This window comes from Amphiura filiformis, chromosome 8, assembly GCF_039555335.1.
Source record: "Amphiura filiformis chromosome 8, Afil_fr2py, whole genome shotgun sequence".
Lineage (NCBI taxonomy): Eukaryota > Metazoa > Echinodermata > Ophiuroidea > Amphilepidida > Amphiuridae > Amphiura > Amphiura filiformis.
The window spans coordinates 61,990,826-62,013,352 of record NC_092635.1 but is presented as its reverse complement, the minus strand read 5'-3'; the positions used below and the strand labels follow the sequence as shown (position 1 = coordinate 62,013,352).

Below are 22,527 nucleotides of genomic sequence, written 5' to 3'. Positions count from 1 at the left end.
TTTCTATATTAACATAAAATTACTGCTTCTTCTCAAAACAAAAATCGAACTTTATGTAGTATACGGCATACCTTTTCTGGTTGCAATTTCAGAGCCACAATGAATTTGCATTTTTGTATCATTGGCTTGCTAATTGTGCTAATTATTCAGGGGACGATAATTGACATATTACGTAATTTTGAAGGTAATCTACTCGTATATTCTCAACCAATGAAGGTTAACGGCCTTTAATGGGGATTTACAGAAATATCATAACATAAGTTAGATTCATTAGCAACCTGCACATTCATATTCATTTTGATCACAATTTGCAGATGCATTAGTAATGAATACATGATTGTGTTAATGTTCGTAATTGTGATATTTAGTCTAGAATATATACAACGTAGCAACAAAGCATGCAGATTATCTTTAATGACATTATCTATGATTGAAACGTACACTTTCAAACCAGATTGTGTGTAATGCAGCCCATACATTTTATTGATCAATATTGGGGACTCTAGATACAGGACTGGATACAAAGTATTGAAGAGATTTAAATCTTAATCACTATTTTGTACAGGGTACAATGGTAGATTTTGTATCCACTCTGGTATCTAGGCCCTTTGATATTGATCAATTAAATTGATCGTATATAGGCCGCATTACATTGTGTCTAACATTCAGATTTATGCGGCCCATACATGATCAAAATATTGATCAATATTGGGGAGTCTAGATGCAGGAGTGGATACAAAATCTACCATGCGTGTTCAATGGTAGATTTTGTATCCACTCTTGTATCTAGGGTCTTAGATATTGATCAATAAGATTGAACGTGTATGGGCCGCATTACAGACGAGTTCAATATTTGGCAAACAACATTCTTAATAACGAAATAACGATATTTCTATTTCTGTTGAACGACAAACACCACCATATTATGTGAATATGCGGATAGAAAACAAAATTAATCTCCTACGCTGTTTGGTACATTTACCTGGTCAACTGGCGTCTTCAGCGGATGTTACTGCCCTGAAGATTTGTTGTTGCTAATGATGTTGTATACATTGATGTTCCTGAAAATGTCCTAATTGTGAAGATTATCATTTATCCAGATAATAATAATAAAAACATGTTATTCAAGTATAGGACGATTAAACAACGGAAGTATGGATTATATTCACGACAAGATTCTACATGTTCTTGACCTTAATAAATAATCTAGATATTCGGGGTGTTTATCTGTGTTCATATTAATATTTATAACGCCTTCCATGGTCTGAGACTTGTGAATCTATTCATATAAGAATTTATGCCCCTCTCACATAATCTTCCATTATGCCGGGTGTTTCAATGGATTTCAACGTGACAATGATATATATATTTCCCTACATTAATAATGACACAACCTGACGGCATAGTTTCCAGGATACTGCCTTCGGATTAAACGTGCAAGATGTGCTGATTTTACTGTTTTTATCCTTAATGACAATACATGGTTAAATCACACGTTTTTTAACCTATACTTCATGAAGGGAATTGCGCAAATACGAGTAGAATGCGATAGATGTCATTTCCACTCGAGAACTTTATATTGTTTTGTAATAAAGTTAAGGGAAAAGGTATGAACGTTTGGACAGTATTTGTTGTGGGACATTAGAGCACATCAGACATATCGAATTGCATTCTGAATACGAAGAATGTCCTTCTGATATCAAATAATTTTGATTTTTGAAATTCGCAATGTAATATACATTTTATGGCAAATCATTAAAAATTGATATTTTTGATATTTAACAGTACTCGAAGTAAACTTGATAAATCTGATGATTTATATTTGAAGCGTATGTAGGTGGATGAAAAGCCGACGATCAATTGAAAATTTTGACCTTTCGTATTGAAGATATGGATTTTTTTCCAAAACATCACACAAAAAAAGGTCTTTTGGGGAAAAAATCCATATCTTCAATATGAAAGGTCAAAATTTTCAATTGATCGTCGGTTTTCCTCCCAGCTATATACGCTTTAGCCTATATATTATATAAGACTATATCATTAAAGTGATAAAATTTACTTCGAGGACTGTTATATCTCAAAAATGTGAAAAATATCAAATTTTAATAAAATATTTGTCATAAAATTTTTATTTTATCGTGAATTTCATAAAATGATAATTATTTGATATCAGAAAGACATTCTTCGTATTCCGAATGCAATTCGATAGGTCTAATGTGCTCTCATGTCCCACAAAAAAACTGTCGAAACGCTCAAAACGCTCATTCCAGTTCCCTTAAAGCTAAAACAAAAATGTTTTAGAGCATTCACAACTCGTCAATTTTAAGGTAGTTAGGCAGGATCCACGTGATATAGCGTGACATATAAAACAAATTTGGGCAGCTGGGTATAACGGGCATGCAAACAAGAATTAAGAGTATTATACGTGTATTTATTAACATTGAACAACTTCTTGTTTTTATCATTATTGGCACCTTGAAAGGCAGACGTGCGAACTTTGAAATCCACTGGTCAGTAGTTACTGTTGCGGTACGCACATTTCAAAGGGGTTTTTTAAGCTGATTCCTGCGGATTTTGCTTTTGCTCCTAAATATCTTGCTCATATCTTTGACCAGTTAGTTAACATAATAGAGAGGTTTCGATTTCCAAACGCTGTGATCGTACGCCCATTTATCAATTCAAAATCGATGTCCTGTTACGGAACCATGTGGCTTATCTAGCCAGTATTGAAGATTCTGTACATACTAAATTAACGTGCGAACAACGTAAAATATGCACAACATTTGTTAGAATAAAGTCAAGTATATTATTGAACATACAAAGATACACATTCAGTTATTGTAGCTTGACCAACCTACTGTAACCTGAACCATGTTGTCCCAAGTCTTTGTGGGCTCAGATAGCGAGGTTTCCCGTATTTTTTGTGGGACCTGAATGCATATCAGATATATCGAATGCAAAAACGTATAAAATGCACACAGGTGCCTACAATTTCATAAAATTACAATGTTAATCAGAAAAAATGTTTAGAGTTATTTAGAAGGGTAGGTTTTTATTTAAAATGTAAATCCTGTTAATTGATTTGTCGTTATTTAGCTACAACTCGATAAAAGTACACACCTGGTTTGCTAAAGTGTAAGGGTACTTGCCCATTAATTTCATTCAGGGGCGTGTTTGAAAAATGGCACAGCGCATTAGTAAAAAGAATAAAAAATACTAAAATTCACACCACTGCCAAGGCACTATGAATGCTAAAGATGCATACTGTGCCACGGTGACTGTGGTTCACATTCGGCGATTTTCAAAGATATACATATCAACACGTTTCTAGTGTGTTGAAAATAAGATTTTTGTAGGAATGCAAACATAAAAAGACATATGTGACCCGTTCTGACAAAACCAAGAACAAGTCGCATGTTTGACATTTCATGATTTGAATAAAAATGTAAGCATGTTGATTCGCCACTCCTTTGTGCTTCTTTCACTGCTTGTAAGGTATCGGCAACACTGACTGAGCGAGATGGGTTCAAATGAGGTTTTCTTGCGTGGTCAAATAGGCGTGCTCTACTGAGAGTGGTATGTGAAAATAAGACCAGGGAAAGAAACTTTATTACGCCCGATACTGGCTATTTGATGCTAAATCTTTTAATATGTTTTGTGTTTTTAAGTGGAAAAATGTGTTTGCCATTGATTCAAAAACTTAAGTTTAAAATAAATATGTCTTAAATGGATTACAATGCTCCACAAATAAGTTCATCAGGATTGTCAATGAAAATATATGGTTCAAAATATTCTACTAAACAAATCCAATATTTGATGTTGAATCGCCACTTCCCGCACCTCACCTGGCGGCGGGGTAGGCGTTGATGTCGCTGTTTGATTTGAAACAAATAATGATGGATCCATAAGTTACAATGCTGTTCTTTGTAGAGGGATGTATGGGGTAATATTCTGAGGGGTTACCATCTCGACTCATGAAATTAAATTTATGTTCATACTAGGATGGAGTTCATTACGTGAGATGTGTCGGGTGATATGGTGTAAAATAATTGTTTGATAGAAATGTGCTTTCCATGAGTTTTCATTAGGATGCTCATAATGTAGTAAATATGCCTGCATTATAATGTCATGTATTTGGAATGCCTAGTCTTCATTTTAAATGGTTTTGTCACTCTTGGTAAAATGGGGATATTATATTATTATGTTTACAAAATTAAAAGTGGAAGAAATTAAATAATTGGTAATAATACTTTGCCATGTTATCTTCTGCACTGGCTTTTTTTAAATAAAGCAGCTACAAGAATGCCAGGGTCCTATTTCATACAAAATCCCAGATGAGTGCTATAAAATGACATAAAAGTGACAATCCTTCATTTCGGATTAGTTTTTGATTAGATATATTTAAGACAAATACGTAGACACCAGCGAGCTCTCATCCAGGCTCTCACTCAGATACCATTTCTCGCTTAGTGACGACCATGACAAATACACATAAGTCCTTGGAATCGATTAGTAAGATGTTGTGTAATATGAGAATCGAGCAACAAGAGTTCAAAATTCATAATTAAAACTTGTGTCCTTAAAATATCTCATATTTTGCTCTACATATAAAACGACAAGTGCATTCATTGACAAGTTGTTCATTATCGTTCAAAGCTAATAAGTGAGTTCTTTCTTCTAGGAGTGTAATGATCACATCAAGTCACGCTCCTTTATCCCCTTAAGGCTTGTGTCACTATTCCCCGCAACACTTCCGCTACTCATCACTTATGCTCCATTTGTTTATATCACCCTACATTTAAATGACACGTGAATGAATGCTAGTCTAAAAGAGGAAAGACAAGTGTCAAACATGCGCCAAATAATCACATTTTTAAAAGTCCATTTAACGTATTCTTCTTCAAACACTTTCTTGACACGAACGTGTAACTACTGCTCTTTTAAATTTCTTAAGGGAGGTGTAATGAGCGTGAACCTGGTTTGGATTCCAGAGGGAGTGTGCCTGTAACAGACACAGCTACCAGAAAAGGACCAGCTCAGATCGCGCGCCAAATAAGTTTGCAGTCCAGAAATTTCATTTTTTTCTTAGCCTTGCAAAAAATAGGCAGAGCTGGGAATGGAACCCAGGACCTCCGTGTTGTAAAACCTAGTGCGTTACCACTGAGCCAACTGACAATTAGCTATGAGAAGTTTGATAATAATCCTTGATATTGCTGAATAGAATAAATCAATACTGATAGGCCTATTTATCTAATGTACGATGCTATTCAAATTTAATAGACGTTCCATAGGGGCCTATAAACTAGGAATATAATGTGAAATGACTATCAATCGATCAATCAATCAAGTTTTCAAGTTATCAACAATCAATCAATCAATCAATCAATAATAAACCGACGTATCATGGAATATTACAAACTACTAACTAATATACCAAATAAATAAATAAATAAATAAATAAATAGGCATAGGCCTAAACAAATGAATAAATACAGAATGCAGAATGCAGTTAGTATTTTATTTGCAAAATTCCAAACATTCTTGTACCTTTAATATGTCCGCGCCTAATCAATAATGAGTTTTTCACCATGCTCACACACCATGTTATCCCTGTAGTATTATCTACTGACCAAGTCCTAACAACTCAATGAAATCGATGCTATAACGTACCCAATCAAGCGAACATATCAAGGTCATATCAAGGCGTTATACAAAGAATGGTCAAAAAGGTCAACGTTTCCAAAGAAGTATAGTCATAGATGTAGACACAAGCTTTCGTGCGGGAAACATAAACACATAGTCGTCAGTCGTGTGGTTTTTATGAGATTTGATACGGCGCTGAAGTCTATGGCTGTCCCAAAATCAGTTCCAGGCCCGGTTTCCAGACGGCAATGTGTCATTATGTGTGTGTTGTTACAAGGAATGCAAACTCATTTTATCAATGAGTGAACCACATAGAGGAATACGACATCTATCGTGACCCAATCTGCATTCTGTTGCCTGCAAAAGCCGACGATCAGGTAAAATTCTAAAAGCAGCGTGACTAGATATTTGCGTTAATTTCATGATACGGGTAAAACGCATTGAAAACACAAAATTGCAGTCATAAAATATATAATATTAGTAAATCACCCAATCGAATGCTAACGTAGGTATGTGGAAAAGAACTGCAGTAACAGTAACAAACTATGTGCCCAAAGAGTTGTCTTTGGCATGTCGCTTTTTTTGAAATATCACCAAAATATCAAATTTTGGAAAACGCCCCAAAATTTGAAACAAACACGAACCTTCCAAAATAAATATATTAGCACTCGGCGGCCCAGCCACTACCTGCCGCTGTGATTTGGGGTAACTCATTGCTTCCCCTCTCCAGATACCTGTACTTCAAGTTCGCCCATACCCCACGCCTTAAGCTGTCAACATAATTTGCAAAGTGCTTTTGGCCTCTTTTCATATGTTTGCTGTGGTATTAGATCAAGCGAACTTGCTTTGGCTTTGTTGGTTCTCATTTTATGTTAAGAAATAATTGTGTCAGTCTATTACAGTCTTGTATGTAACAGCTATCTATAAAACATCCGCGCCGTTCTGAGTAATAATAATAATAATAATAATAATAATAATACTAATAATACTAATAATAATAATAATAATAATAATAATAATAATAATAATAATAATAATAATAATAATAATAATAATAATAATAATAAAATAATAATAATAATAACAATAACAATTATTAATAACAATAACAATTAATAATAACAATTAAAGCTGAGAATTACGATGAAAGGAAAATGTGTTTTAAACAACGGTGGTATCTGTGGTATTCAAGCTTCAGCTGAAGCTTCAACCTGCATTAGATGTTTCTAGGGCGAGGTCCCTGCTTGTTAATATGATTGATGTCATATTTCATGGCTGTGACTTGTGACTTTATTTATATTATTAGGATCCATGCCGCTTTAATAAATCATCCATTATGTTAGATGCTTTCATGTATCTTAACAATGATACATATCCTATATCAATAATAAAAACAACTAAATCTTATCGGCACATTTTCCAGGATATCCACCTCAGGAACAAACGTTCAACATTTATTGAATTTAGCTGATATCTGACATGGTGTATCCACATGGGTTTTGCGCAACTACTTAAAGTGAGTTACACAATAGAAATGCGATACGTGTGATTTTCACTTGAGTGGCAGGATCCAGGTGATATAACGTTACACACAAAGCATTTTCTGCAGACCTTTGAGCAGCTGGGTAACACAGGCAAAACATGGATTAACAAAATTAAGCCTTTGCTACATGAAACGTGTCTTTATTAATATCGAATCGATTTCTTTCTTATTATTGTTGTTTGCATCTGGAAAAGCAGTATTATTGTTGTTGGCACCTGGAAAAGCAGATGTGCTATATTCTCGATCCGCAATGATATCTCGTTACTGCAAACCTTGTATTCCTTAAATGTACATGTATGACAGCTATAAATGTGGGGAAAATAAGACCAACATTTTACATTTGTTTAACGAGTAAAATTATGTTAAAAAATCCTCAGGAATCGGCTTTTTAAAGGAAGTACTTCTTGAGTCAAGGTAATAATTATTTTAAATTAGAATTATATACAAGGCCATTCCTTTTAAAGGTCGTTCTTTAACTGATGGGTTAAAGCCTTAATGTCCGATTTTATTCAACTTTTAAAATTATTATTCTATATTCAAAATGCTGAAATACTACTAGTAATAATTGTCGGGAAGGGATTCTGTCCATTTTGAGCTGAAATAACAAGGTAAAGGTATTTGACCCCTTCTGCTTATTTTGGCCGTTTAACATGCAGTTCTATAGAAGGACATAAAGTCATCATTTTATGAATTATGATTATGACTTTATGTACAACTTTGCTCTGTTGACCTACAAACTCAAATTTAACCAATGTCATATTATAAAATCGTACATTATGGTTTTAAATAAAGCCGAGTTCCGTTGACATGGAGCTAATGAGGGAACATTATTGCTCAAACTATTCAAACTAATCAAATTCGTAGCCAAAACAGCGCTTAAAAGAAATACTTAGAAGCAGTTAGTATGAAGGAAACGAAGGACATGGTAAAAGAAATTTAAAAATAGGTAAACAAAATATGCACGTCTTTTTCGGCGTAAATTAAAGCGTGATGAACGTAACCATACACTGCTAATGTAACATATTATTATAATTATTCTATTGTGGAATCCCAGCAAACACAAAAACGTTTTAAAAACGTTTTTAATATGTTATATTTTGGCTTTTGGTTTAGATAAAAACGTTTTAATAACATTAAAATGTCGGGTTATATAAAGGTCATGAAAACGTTTTAAAACGTTTTGTATGAAAACACACTACAACAATGTTTTTAAAATGTTTTCAAAAATGTTATTGTAAACAATTTTTGCAAACATTTTTTGCCAAATATTTTGTCAACACTTAAATAACATTGTGTTAAAATATTTGCACCCTGCAAGCACAGAAATGTTCTTAAAATGTTTTTTCAAAACGTTTTAATAACATTTAAATGTCGGGTTATATAAAGGTCATGAAAACATTTTTAAAACGTTATTGCAAATATTTTGGGCAAACATTTTTCGCAAAATATTTTTCAACTCCCAAAATAACATTCTGTTTAGAATGTTTTGTATCAAGTTTTCAAAAATGTTTTTGGAATGTTATTTAAACGTTTTATACCCTTTATATAACCCGACATTTAAACGGTTTTGTAAAACATTTTTGTTTGCTGAGTAGTAGATTATCAAAAAAATGTTTTTTAATGTTATGAAAACGTTTTCTACCCTTAATATACCCTTTATATAAACCGACATTTAAACGTTTTCTGACAACATTTTATAACCTTTTGCGAATGATGTCGAAAACGTTTTGTGTTTGCTGGGATAGTATTTGAAAATGTATAATAGCAATTGTGCAATCGATATTTCTGCAACCAATCTAATTATGAGACTTCTCGCGAGACTATGCCCTTCTGTACTCTACTGCATTACCTCGTTCATAAAACAACAATCTAACACAGAGTGGCATCTTTAAATACGATGAGGGAATAAGCTATCTTCAGACGTATGGTAGTTTGTGAAATTAATACATATATTTACAGTACTCTCTAGTCGTAATTGGTTGGTGTTTTGTTACAATATTCGCATTATTGTGGCTAAAGAATTTGCATTATTTTCTTGGGGTTTTATTTAAGAAATCTGTGTGGCACTATATAATACCTGACAGTTTCACAATTGCTACATACTACGCCAGTTCGTTGCATTCACCATGTCAATTGGAAAGTTGTGAAGTTGTGAAGATTTGCTGAAGCATACCGGCATGATCATCTCTCTTTCCGTTTTGCAATGTCGGGACAAAATCGACAGAAAAGCTACTATATATCCTCTTCATAGTTTGATTCAGTCCCCGGGGGTGCTAACGAACACATGCTCTGTCACACGAATACCTTTCCATTTTTTTTTTTCATTTGATCTGTCACCCAAAGGCCCTCACCGAATGCCAAAAAACATGCTCTCACCCAATGACCCTATATTTTTTACATTTTGCTCTTACCGAATGCCCCTTACTGTTAAAGTGTCAGCCATTAACCTATATCCATTTCATATTTCAGTGCCCCCGGGCTTCAGCTTCATGTATTCGGGTTTTTGAGCCGAAATTGTGTAGACAGTACATATTTTCCCCGGTAAAATCTATTTTGGGATACTTTAAAAAAATCACGAAATATATTTTTATGGCTATGGAACAGAACAAATTTCATCAACAAAAAATCCCTTTTTTATCCTGTACTAATTGCTAAAGCGTACATTGTGTTTATTTCTATAAAATATGACAAATTGATTATTTCCTTGGTTTTGTATTCAAAATTTGCACATCATTCCAATATTACATTCACTGTGGATCGAGTAAACAACTTTAATATTGGGGACAATTAACATTGGTAAATTTTTGCATGTGAATTCTTCTGCTCTTGAAAAACATGTTTCTACGAAATCATTTTGACATCTTACCAAATTTAAACCAAACATAATGAAACGGAATCTAATTAATTCCGCCTCTGGAGTACAGCATCACTGTTAAGAATGTTGTTTATTGCGAAAAGTATATACAGGTAGATATTCTCGATGGATTCTAAATATATGTGGGTTGCTGTACAAACTTCATTAGTATTTGCAGATTCTATTTTGACAAGTTGACATTTTAAGTCTTTTGATATAATGAACGTTTTTTTATTTTCTTCTTCTTCTTCTTCTTCTCTTCTTCTTTTTCTTCTTCTTTTTCTTCTTCTTCGTCTTCTTCTCCGTCGTTTTATCTCTTCAGTTTCTGTCTCCGTATCCGTATCCGTTTTCGTAAGTCATTGTTATTCTGAAGTGGTAGCCTCCCAGATGTGACCAATCTTTTATTCTAGCCTTTTGTTAGTTACTAATAATTTGATTTGGTAAGTTATGTTAATTTCTGACATGAAACCTTGAGATGAGAGGGTGAAATGTTTGCCTAATACTATTTTCTAAATTGTATAATGACTCAAATAGAAACTTATAATTCGTCGCTCGCAAGACATACTGGCGAATCACTTTTAACCGTTTGTCATACATTGCCTCGATTAAAATGGATATGAAAATATAAATATTTAAGTTACATTTAATGTATAAAATACATTGCTGTCATTCACCAATTAATTGTAATTAATCATTAAACTTATACGCCAGTAAAAATTATTCTCCATTCAAAATTGACATAGGACACGTGATACGCCAGTATGTCGAATAATAGTTGAATTCATATCCACGATATACCAAAAGAGTGGTGTATGTCAAATATTTACGACACAGTGGCGTATGCCACTGATACGCCACTATGTCGTCCAAAACCTGGGGAATGCATATAATGGTATACACAATAATTCCATTGATTGAGATACGCCAAACCTAATTAGTGATAATACTTAATTAATGACATGCATGTCTTGAAAGTTTGTCAGGATGTAGAGCTTTATATATACATAGATTATGAAACAGATGTTATCTCATTTGGTCAAAAATTGTACACAAGCTCATATTTTAAAATCCTGTTCATCAAATTGAACCAAATTTACACACAAGATTACTTCAATATTCTACTCTAAACACATGTCAGTAACCAAACAGTTACCCAACTGACACAACAGCAAAATGCACTGACATGGAACAGCTTCCTGGACCGCATGTCACAGCCCATTTTATGTGTATGTAAAGTAATTGTAACCGCAATGTGAACTTTCTTGTCTCAGGATTGCCTCACAAACATAACACTCGTACCCAATGAACATAAACACACTTTCGACATAGGCAAACACGGTGGACACAAACACAATTATTGATGCCTGTGTTTTGGTAAGTGGCATTGCCTTCATTTCTTTTTTTTACTTCTTCACGTGCCTTAAACTATATGTTGCCGAAACATCCAGGCTGTGATTTGTGATACACCAAGCGGTTTCATGTCAGTGCATTTGTGAGTTGTGTCAGTAAAGTAACTGTTTGGATATTGACATGTCATTAGAGTATATAGTATTGAAGTAAACCTGTGCGTAATTTTGATTCATATTGATGGATAGATTTTCAATATATGACCATGTGCAATATCATATTATTATGAAATTTATTTTTGGGCCCAGTTTACATAGAGCATTTTATATATACTCGTACACATGCGCTATTTAATTGAGACAAGAGCGTAAAAATGACAAAACTAAAAAAAAGAAAGAAGCAACAAAAATAACTCAGAAAACTGAAACAATACAAGCCAGGTTATTGTCGGAAAAGAATAATAAGTCTTTAGAGTTTTCTTGAAAATTGGAAAATGTAGCAGAACACTGGGTATAGGATGGTTCAGAGTTCCAGTTTGCACATCTGCGTATCTGTATAAACAATGAAGATGGTTCATGCTCCAGTTGAAATTGCAGAACACTGGGTATAGGATGGTTCAGAGTTCCAGAGTGTTAGAGCTACCAAAAAACAATGTGACGAATGTTTCTTCACACGGAATGTATGGTGTAACACGTTTGGCTTCTGATAGAAGTAGATGGTGAACTCCTGTGAAGACCACAGCAGCGCAATCCTGTGCCATCTGACCCAGAGAGTGTGTGTCTTAAATTTTGACTCAGCAAATATAATACGAAATATAATAGTAAATTGTGTCAACTATCCCCTGGCACTCCTTTTCGCGGAAACCAAATATCGTTTACAAGGCATAAATCATACAAGTGTAAAACTTAGTTTGCGACTCTACGCATCTGTATAAACAATGAAGATGGTTCATGCTCCAGTTGAAATTGCAACACTTCATTTATCTATAGGTTTCTCTACATTACAGATAATTTCCCATGAAATGACAGTAATCAAACACTTTCAGTGTCATTACATATCATGTATATGACTTGAAATATCATTTATAGCATAACGCATACAACTGTAAAGCTTAGGTTGCGCATCTGCGCATCTGTATAAACAAAGATGGTTGATATTGCAAAAATATTCTCTAAATTACAGATAATTTCCCATAAAATATCAGTAATCAAACACTTCTCAGTGGCATTACCTTATATGGTTTGCAAAACACATGATTATGTCGGTATTACTAACATAATTAGACAAGAAAGCGGTAAAATGCTAACTTCGAAGCATGTATTCACAATAACAATGTGCTTACTGTACTTAACTACAATATGAAATGTTTACTGTACTTAACGACAATATGAAACTACAATATGTTAAAGTATGTTTACAATATCCATAAAGTTAATTGTAATTATCATTGTTTGAGTTTGCTTCTACTGATAATTTAATTTGTGCATATTTGTGGGCCTCGCTTTGTTTCTCCTTTTTTATTTTGTCGACACGATAGGGTACTGTATATAGACCAACCCCAGATAAAATTCTACAGCTATGATGAATACTGACTTATATTGTTATTATCATTCATTTCATGAATCAATTAATAACCAACAAATGAATACAAAATTTCAAATTAAACACTGGTGCTTATATGGATAATCATATTGTCATGGAGTATATGATGATATATTATCACAGTATATTCTCTTCGTGATATGTGACCGTCCACGGCGAATGAGCCGTAAATTCCTCCCCGGTCAATTTTGTTTTATTTCGTGTTTAAAAATAAACATCATAAACTTAAAAATGGTATATCATTTGACTTCAAACGATATCCAGAAGCGGGGTTATGGTTTGTTAAACTTTGCTCCTTCAACAAAATTATACCTTTTTACGTTTTTACATGTGTCTCTTTTTCCACATTGTTGGCAATAAATATCAAACAGTCATAATTGGCGGTCATTTCAAATCATCCCCTAGTCAACGAGGTTTAAGAAAGTTCTCTCATTGTTAATTGTTGGTTATGCATACCTGTACAAAATACAATGCCTGGTAACCCACCACTTGAACAGGATTTAGCAATATAAGCAAACAAAGACCAGAGCTATTAAAAGTTCTATAGCCATCTAAGGTAGAAGCTTATTATCCACTTCAACAATAGGATTATTGATTAGTTTTTGACTATCGAAATGAGACGGATGTCGGGCCAGCTTAAGTTACCTATGAATATGACCTTCGTACACATTTTACACCGTAACTCAGAATACAATTTAGGGAATTTACGGCTCGTTTGTGCTGCCGGGTCACATATACGTCTGATAATTTTACATCCTATTTTTGGGTGTCTCGTAAAATGCGCAGCTGTTTAGGAATACCACGATAACAACATCAATATTAGGCGATTCCATTTAAATTCCACACTACCCCTGTTGAAGATTTCCAAACGCTTCCATAGGAGTAGTTTAAATGGAATAGTCCATTGTTAATTGTATTACCATAAACATAAAAGATAACGAAATTTGTATTGACTGCTATAAGTAATTCATAAGTATAATACCTGTGTGTGCTTAATGAAGTTATTATAGAAATATCAAAACATCATTAGCTTTATTAGTCATCTGTCCCTCTTATAAGGTAAACTCATCACACTTATGAGAACAGCACTATTTGAAGATCCAGTAGCAATAATATATGTGAATAGATAAAGTGTAACAAGGCACGGTATTCTTATAATCTTATCATAAGTCATGTACTTTTCATGAAAAGGGTTGTTGATCGAATCAATATTAATGTGTCGGTTTCAGGCAAAAAAAATAGCATTTAAAATATTAAAGTTTATTGTAGAAGCCTATTTAAGCTGTCAGTTTGACGACGTTATAACCAAATTCCACCAGAATGATTGAAAAGCACGTCGTATTACATTTTGCAGCGTATTTTTACTTCTTAAATAAACTTTAACATCTTAGTATAACAAATATAGATTTTACATTCGTTTGAATACAAAAGTCAAGGATGTAACTGCTAGTGGTAGATTAAATTCTTCAGGTACTCTTTATTATACGTTACACATCTCCTTTATAAGTTTTCTCTTCAGGGCCGGATTTACCATAGGGCCAGATGGGCCCGGGCACAGGGCCCCCAAATTTTGGGGACCCCCAAAATTGCCCTGTGCAGTTTGCATCTTCCATTTTAGCCGAAAACCCCGTGTTTTGGGCCAAAATAGCCTACAAATATTGCACTGGCCTGTTATAGCAAAATTCGGCTTCAATTCGGGCTAAATAGTCTAATTACAATTTTTCGTGCGCTTCGCCCGCAAACGTCCTAGTTTTAATTTAAAAACTTGGTCATTTGAGTGCACGTGCCTTCCTCATGGTGCGTTTGGGCCTCCAAATTTTGGCCTGGCCCAGGGCCCCCAAAAAGATAAATCCGGCCCTGTTTCTCTTGACACTAGAGATATTCCACTGAGATCTTCTATTTCGCTCAGTGTTGACCACATTTTTCCCAGCCAGTTTGTCATATAACTAGGTTGGTCAAAGTATACCGATACGAGAATGATGGTCAAACTGACCATTATACAGATGGTCCAACTGTCACCATCATGTATGACTTGTGACTCTAGGATTCATATCGTTTTAATCATCCATTATATTAGAGCTTTACATTATATTTTAACAATGATTCATATCCTACACTAATAATGGAGCAACTAATCCGTATAGTTTCCAGAATATCCATATGTACCTTTGGAACAAACATTTGCTGCAGTTGATATCAGCTTCAATCTGCTTCATGACAGCACTTGGTGAAACCACGTGGGTTTTTAAGCTTCTAATTAAAAGCGAACTACACATATATAGGAATGCAAGACTTTCATTTTGAGAGTTTTGTATTGTTTTCGAATAATTGGTAGTTAAGAGCATTCATAATTCGTGGAAGTCTGGCAGGATTCCTGTGATATATCGTTACACACAAAACATTACCTTCGGGCAGCTAGGTACCACGGGCATGCAATAAAGGATTAACTAAATTAATGTATTTATTTATAAATGAACCAGTTTTTTTTTAATTTATCAATATTGGCATCTGGAACGGCAGATGTTCTAAATTTGCAACTACTGCAAACTTAAACTTTGTAATCTTAATATAGCCAAACATGAGGAAAATGCGCAAACATAACAGTCTGAGACTCTGGTCTGAAACTGCATTTGTGTTCATATGTAAGCATAGTAAAAGATGAGAACAAGATTATACATGTTTTCGGGAGTAAAAGCAAAATCCCCAGGAATCAGTTTTATAATCGAAACATTAACCTTTGAGTCCAGGTAATATGTTGAATTAGTAACATAAAAACCTAAAACCTGATGAGGCAAGGCTATTTCTTGTAACGGGAGTAACTCTCTCTAAATCTAAATCTCTCTATTAAATGCCGGGGATAAAGTAAAGCCAAGCTGCATTAATAAGAAGCTTATGAAGACGAACGATTGCTAAAACTGATCAAACAATATGCTTGTAGCCAAAACATTGCTATGTGGAAGCAGTGAACTTAAAGGAACCAAAGAACATGGTGAAAGAAATTGTAAAACAGATATACAGCATTAAATGTGTTCTTTTCCGCTTTATTTGAGAACAGCGTGAATTAAAACGCGAAGAACGTGAAGATAGTATACAAAGATTAACTGTCTATGAGTGTGATGGTCGAAATATAATCACGAAGTGAAAGATGGATTGTTCCATTCCACGAGCCGTGATATTACACGAAAACAGTAAATATTATATCACTCATACATAAATTCTATTCTGTCGGTCCGTGTTCACGTCACTTCCGGTTGATGATGTTCGAGTGAAAACAAGTCCCTGATTCGATTTTTGTTGATGATTTCTGTCATTGGTGTTATGTAAATTTCGACCGCAAATAGTCAGTGGAATCACACAACCGTTTCTAAGTCTTCAGAGTGGAAGAAACTTACTTGATTTACCGTTTATATACTGACAAACTTAAAATTAAATTCCATGGTCGAGTGTCGTTTTTTCCGAAATTGAATATCACTCCAACAACATCGCTATGTAGCCTCCTTCACAGTCGGTTTCTGTTGTTCATAACAAACCGTGAGCCACATGCAGTTTGGGCCCGAGACTAGAGATAGCCCGGATGTCCGACCGACTGAATTACTTAAAAATAATATTCAAGATACGGAAGACATTTTTTCATCAACGTAACACCATGTCTTACCGTGACATACTTCACATTTTGGTGTCCATCCCATAACTAAATCGGCGAGTCTAAGAGTCAGGCACGGCCTGGCGCAGGTAAAAACTATCACACGGAGAGGCTGATGGTAAAAATGATAAATGGCAATCAACCAATGAACTGGCTAGAATTTATGTATGAGTGATATAATTTGAAATATACCATGTCCGTCGTACGTTTGCTTCTCACCCGGTGCCGGTTACTTGTAAGTTGTATCATTATACTTCTTGTGAAATAGAAAAATAAATTCTTTAAACCATTCAACTGGACAAGAATTAATGTAAACTGGCCTCAAAAAGAAACTTATAATTTTTCACAAGGTCATATCTTAAAATCCTGTCTATAAAAATGAACAAAAATTACACACAGGATTACTTCAATACTCCACTCTAAACACATGTCAGTAACCAAGCAGTTGTCCAACTGACACAACAGCAAAATGCCCTGACATTGAACACCTTTATGTAAGGGAAGGTTTCCACCAAAAACACTTTCTACAGTATATTAAACATATAGAACACTTCATATTCGGTTCTGAATACAAAAATAACCTAATTTACATTATCATCGTCTTTTGGGTCTTCATCTCTGTTTTGGTTCTTCTTTTTTCTTCTTTTTCCTTCTACTTCTTTCTTATTTATATTTCCGCTGACTTGCTTTTCTTTCATGTTTCGTGCTACTAGCCCATTCTGCTCTAGTTAAATCTATTGATTTGCACGAAAGTCAGGAAATACAAGGAAACCTTGGACTAAATAGCTTAAACCGGATGAATCGACTCTTTAGAGATAACAGTAAGGAAATCCCCAGTATCCTCACGCATATACCTGTCTAAACATGATACTTCAAGAGATGATATCAAGTATGTAGTCAAGACCTTCATAAATTGATAGTAAATAAAGATTACATTTTCAAAGAAGATTTTGTACACTTGAGTAGCAAATTGCAAATTACAAAGTAACTGAATTCATTTGAATCATGAATTTTAATGAATGGGGCCCTTTGAAGTTGTATTGAATTGATACATTTGAAATAAATATCACATTATTTATTCACAAATGTCAATGAAGTGAGAGAAATACATGAATAAACCTTTGTTTTTGTTCTAAGATCTTTGACGATAGCATGACAGTCCATTTTACGCGGGATAAACTTGATACTTGGAAACATGGCAACAGGTGGCCCAGCTCAGTCAGCGATTTTGAAAAGCGGGCATACCGTTTTTTTCTGTTAACCAAGATATAACTGATTGCACTACATGAACAGTGTTGTCATGACCCCTTTTATTTTTCCCAAAATCAAAATTGCAATTGTGTCATTTTTATATTACAGTCTGTAGTATATAACGGGTAATGCAATAATTAACGGTATGTATTTTCTTGTGTTCACGCTCTTCTAAATTTCTAATTATAAGGTGCTGACATCTCTAACCTTTCATGAATGTGTCATGAAGAAAACGCTCTCTGGAAATTCAGTCTTCACTGAAGTCAGTACTTATTCTATTCGTATTTAAATTCTTTGATTCTGAACTGTGAGTCTGTGAATGCACCAATGGGGCTTGTCTCATAATATATAGTTAGTATGTGCTCATGAAGCTATAACGTTTTCACAGCTATGTCGTGAATCGTTGTCGTGAATCGTGGAATGACGTAAATAAATAGACTGACTGGTTAGATTAATTAATGCCCACCTTGATATACTAACTTCGAACTATACGCGCACGATTTTATTGGTTAGGATTTTTAACAGTTAAAACTGAAAGTCGCTTTTGTAATCAACGCTTTAAAACACATCGCACTACGTGATTATTAGGTCATATTATAAAGAAACGAGATCATTATAGCCAAACAGTTTAGGGTTAAATTTTACATAAGCATTCAACACATGCTACTTTGTATCAAGGAACATAACCATTTGGTTAATTGAAATGTATTAACTGCCGCGTAGCACTAGAAAGTAATGAAAATACTTCGGAATTGATTAACTGTGCGAACAATTACATCACCTGAACTGGTTTAGATGTCATGCGCTCACATTGCCTGCAGAAAAATACTGTTTTGATTTACAAATCACCTGATGCTTCAAGATGGGAACCGTCTTGCTTTTAGGAAACTTATAGTTACAATAAATTCGTCTTCTAATGTTCACAGTCACACAGTCAAACACCTTTTATTCATTGTTCTCAATATTCTGCTCAGAGCAATACATACCAATTGATGTCTACATTAAGGAACCGACAAATCGGAATATTACATTCTGATATGAGCGCTAAGTAAAAGAGGAGAAGTGGGATGTAAATATTCTCATTCTCATGACTCTGTTTCCGATTATAGCACCAATACCTACACTCATAGAAATTGTTCGTTGGCATTACTCAGTAAGTTGATGTAAGTCTTTGCGTCAACTTTCCGAGTAATGCCAACGCGTACAATTTTGAGTAACGCTGACTCGATATCATTATGTTGGTCGCACTCATTTGCACTTACTTTATTGAGTTGTTACAACTCAGAAATGAAACTAGGTTAGCATAATTTTCTAGAGGTCTGCTATAGTATACAACATTTTGCACTGATTACAAATATAAATATTTGAATACTGCTAATTGTGCAGAAAATTATCCAATTACGTGAATTAAGTAACAAAGTACCAAATTGGAATAACTCAAAACAAGAAGTACCAGTAACTTAATATGAACGAGTTACATCAACTTACATGTTGAGTTACAATAACTCAACTAATTGGTTCTTTGAACCTTGTTTATTTTTCTAAGTTCCCTGAACTTGAATTCAGAAGTTGGCATTACTTAAAAGTTGACGCAACGACTTACATCAACTTTTTAAGTAATGCCAACAAAGTTGATTAGTTGACGAAACTTTTTGAGCTTTTTCAGCAATTTTAAGTTCGGAGAACTAAAATGAATTTTGTTTTGGCAACTTTTACACTATTTTTGAGTTGTCCAAACTTAGTCCTTTTGAATTGTGCCAACAAGGCGAACAAGTCATTTCTATGAGTGTAGGCGTCTTGTATTGTCAATGTTATTTCGCTATTTGAAGAGTAAATCTGTTATGGAATCTGATATCCGCGGTGCAACACTATACGCATGCGTAATATAAAGGTTTTTTGGCTCCACACAGATATAAGGGTAGTATGATATCGTCATGGTTATATTGCAGATATTGCTGAAATTGCGGTAACGCATCCTCGCATGGCGAAATTAGTCTATTGTTTGTCAGACACCGGTACTAAGATCTTGGGATGATTGTAATTCATACAAGTGCTAATTGGTTAGTCCAATAATGTTTAACCTGTGTTTTCTTTTTCTCTTTTTTTTTGTAGGTATAAATACGTAGACAAATCATGACGGATGCCTCCGTTAAACCCTACCTTATTTCGTCGTTGACGACAGAAGCAGCCAACGCCGACGACACACCATCAGACACCGACAACAAGTTTGTCCAGGCTCGAATCATAGCACTATGGATTCTGTTTGTGATTGGAATCGTTGGTAACTCCATGGTTGTCGGGTGGTTGTGGTTTAATCGTAAAAACACGAGCCGAATGAATAAGATTGTTCTCGGTCTGGCAATAGCGGACTTTTGTGTTTGTTTCTTCGTCATGTTTGTTTCCGCTATGCACACAATGAACAAGTCACATTGGCGTTTAGGAAATGCTATGTGTAAGATTAATCAGCACCTGCAAAGCATGTCGTTGATGGCATCAAGCTTTATGCTAGTGCTTTTGGCTTTAGATCGTCATCAGGCTATTAGAAGACCGTTGAAACCAGCTTTCCCTCTTGGAATATATAAAATGATTGGATTAGGTTGGGCTTGTGCTGTTTTCCTCTCAGTACCTCAGTTTTTTGTATGGCACGAACAACTCAAACCTAATGGCTTCAGATATTGTACAACAACATTAAGTGAAACATGGAAAATTATATATATAACCTACGCTAGTCTCGCACAATGTTTAGTGCCATTTCTTATTATTACAGTAGCCTATGCTCGGATGACAAAGAAGATATGGGATAAATCAAGAATCACTAGGCGTATGAAGCGACAGCAAGGAGCTAATCAAGAAATGTATAGTCCTTCAAAAACAGAATCATTAGCCTTAAACGCTGACTCTCATAGGCAAGAGATTATGAAACAGGCCAGGTCAAAGACACTTAAGATGTCTATAGTTATCATCTTAGCGTATGTCATCTGCGGGGTACCGTACTTCTTGCAGGAAATCATCAGAGTTTACCGTCCTGATTTGGTAATAAATCAAGTAACTGGTGCAGTTCTGGGGATCTCAGCCGTTACTAATTCGGCAGTTAATCCATATATATTCATATTTTTTACAATGAGGAGAAGACGCATGTCTCAAAAATGAGTTTGATTAGTCTAATCCAACAGTCCTTCAACTTCAATTCGGCTGGGACTCTTTTAAGTCTAGATTACGTTGATTTTCATGAAGATTGACATAAATGAATATCTACGACAAATAACAGCTTCAAGTGCTTACATCGCAAAGGCTACTACTCGCTATTTGGCTCATCATGTTCCACTGTGCCATCAAAACTATTTGAATTCATCTTTTAAAAGAACCCACTCTGGAGAGTTTTACTAATACTTGACAGTTAAAGACCTATTCAGCGATTTGCTCATTCGAAAATGGTAAAAACCCTCAAAATTCAGTTGCCGTTTTTTTAGCGTGTGTATGTTTTCTTTTTGTGTGTTCTTTTTTCCCTCTTTGATGGTTACTTTTATTTATACACAATTTTAAATTTTTACAACGTCGCTGGGATCACTGAATGGGCTTTTAAAGCTTGCGATAGGTACTTCACCAAACCAAATCTTGTTACTTTTGTGTTTCTTTTCTAATAAGGGCATAGATCAAAGTGTATTGGCTGCATCGAGGGTATCATGTTGTATATTATTATAAACGTTCATTCTTATTGTTATGAGACAAATAAGTAGGGGATCGATAATATTGAGGGAAGTCTGAACAATTTTACCAGAGAAAAAGGTTCTATAGTTTGATCAGCTCGTAATCGGCGGGCCTTTTAATATTTTATTTTGAAAAAAAGTCCTTTACTTTGTCTACTTTCTTTAACACACAAAATATAGACCAGACATGTCAACTAATAGCACTCTTAACGTGGGTCTACTTTTCGGCGTAGTGGTAAAAGCCTAACATTTCCCGCCTATTACGAGCTGATCAAACTATAATAACACTTTTTGTGCTCCCTTTTATTTCATGCCAATGAGGTTAAGAAAATGGCAGTTGTTCCAAATCTACCTTACACAGAGTGGGCTGACATTCAAATTTTAGATGTCTCTTGGACAAACATTATAATTGGGTATCGGTAAACAGTAAATGCTAATTCCTTGATTTTTTCGCACAAGATCACTAATGGATATATTATTTATAAAATGTTTTAAAACCTAAAAGCTGCGGCTCGGTTCTTAAATAAAATTATGGACTATAAAATTGCACTTTTTTACTCACCCTGTGAGAATAAGAATATAAGTTTCAAATGAACCAATTGATTACTTATTTTCGTAAGTTTGATGGAGAAATTACGAGTACGTGCAGTCATTACTATTACTGGGAAGAAATTTACAGAAATAGCCTGTTTAGGATAATTTGTACATTACTGTCTTTATGTTACGCATTTACTTGTAGAAGTTTGATTTTTTTTCATTTGTGTATTATTTTAGCGAAAGTGTCGATTACTTCATTGATTTCGTGTTTTTAACTTCAGGTGCGTAGGTCTATCAGTGTAAATGTAATTTATTCAGCTTTAACAGAAATTAACACCGACATAAACGTACATTGGGCTTTTCACTTTCATACATTATCCATCATCTAACGAAGGAGGTT

The 22,527-nt window shown here is 34.5% G+C and overlaps 1 protein-coding gene across 1 annotated transcript in view; it reads left to right on the top strand.

Moving 5' to 3' along the window:
• Window positions 1–22,043, top strand: part of LOC140159335 (arg8-vasotocin receptor-like) — a 199,256-nt gene extending 177,213 nt beyond the window's left edge. The window contains exon 4 of the mRNA XM_072182779.1: window positions 19,996–22,043. Within this exon, the coding sequence (XP_072038880.1) occupies window positions 20,017–21,033 (1,017 nt within the window). The 5' untranslated portion in view covers window positions 19,996–20,016 and the 3' untranslated portion in view covers window positions 21,034–22,043. The remainder of the gene's footprint in view (window positions 1–19,995) is intronic.
• The last annotated feature ends 484 nt before the right edge of the window (window positions 22,044–22,527 follow it).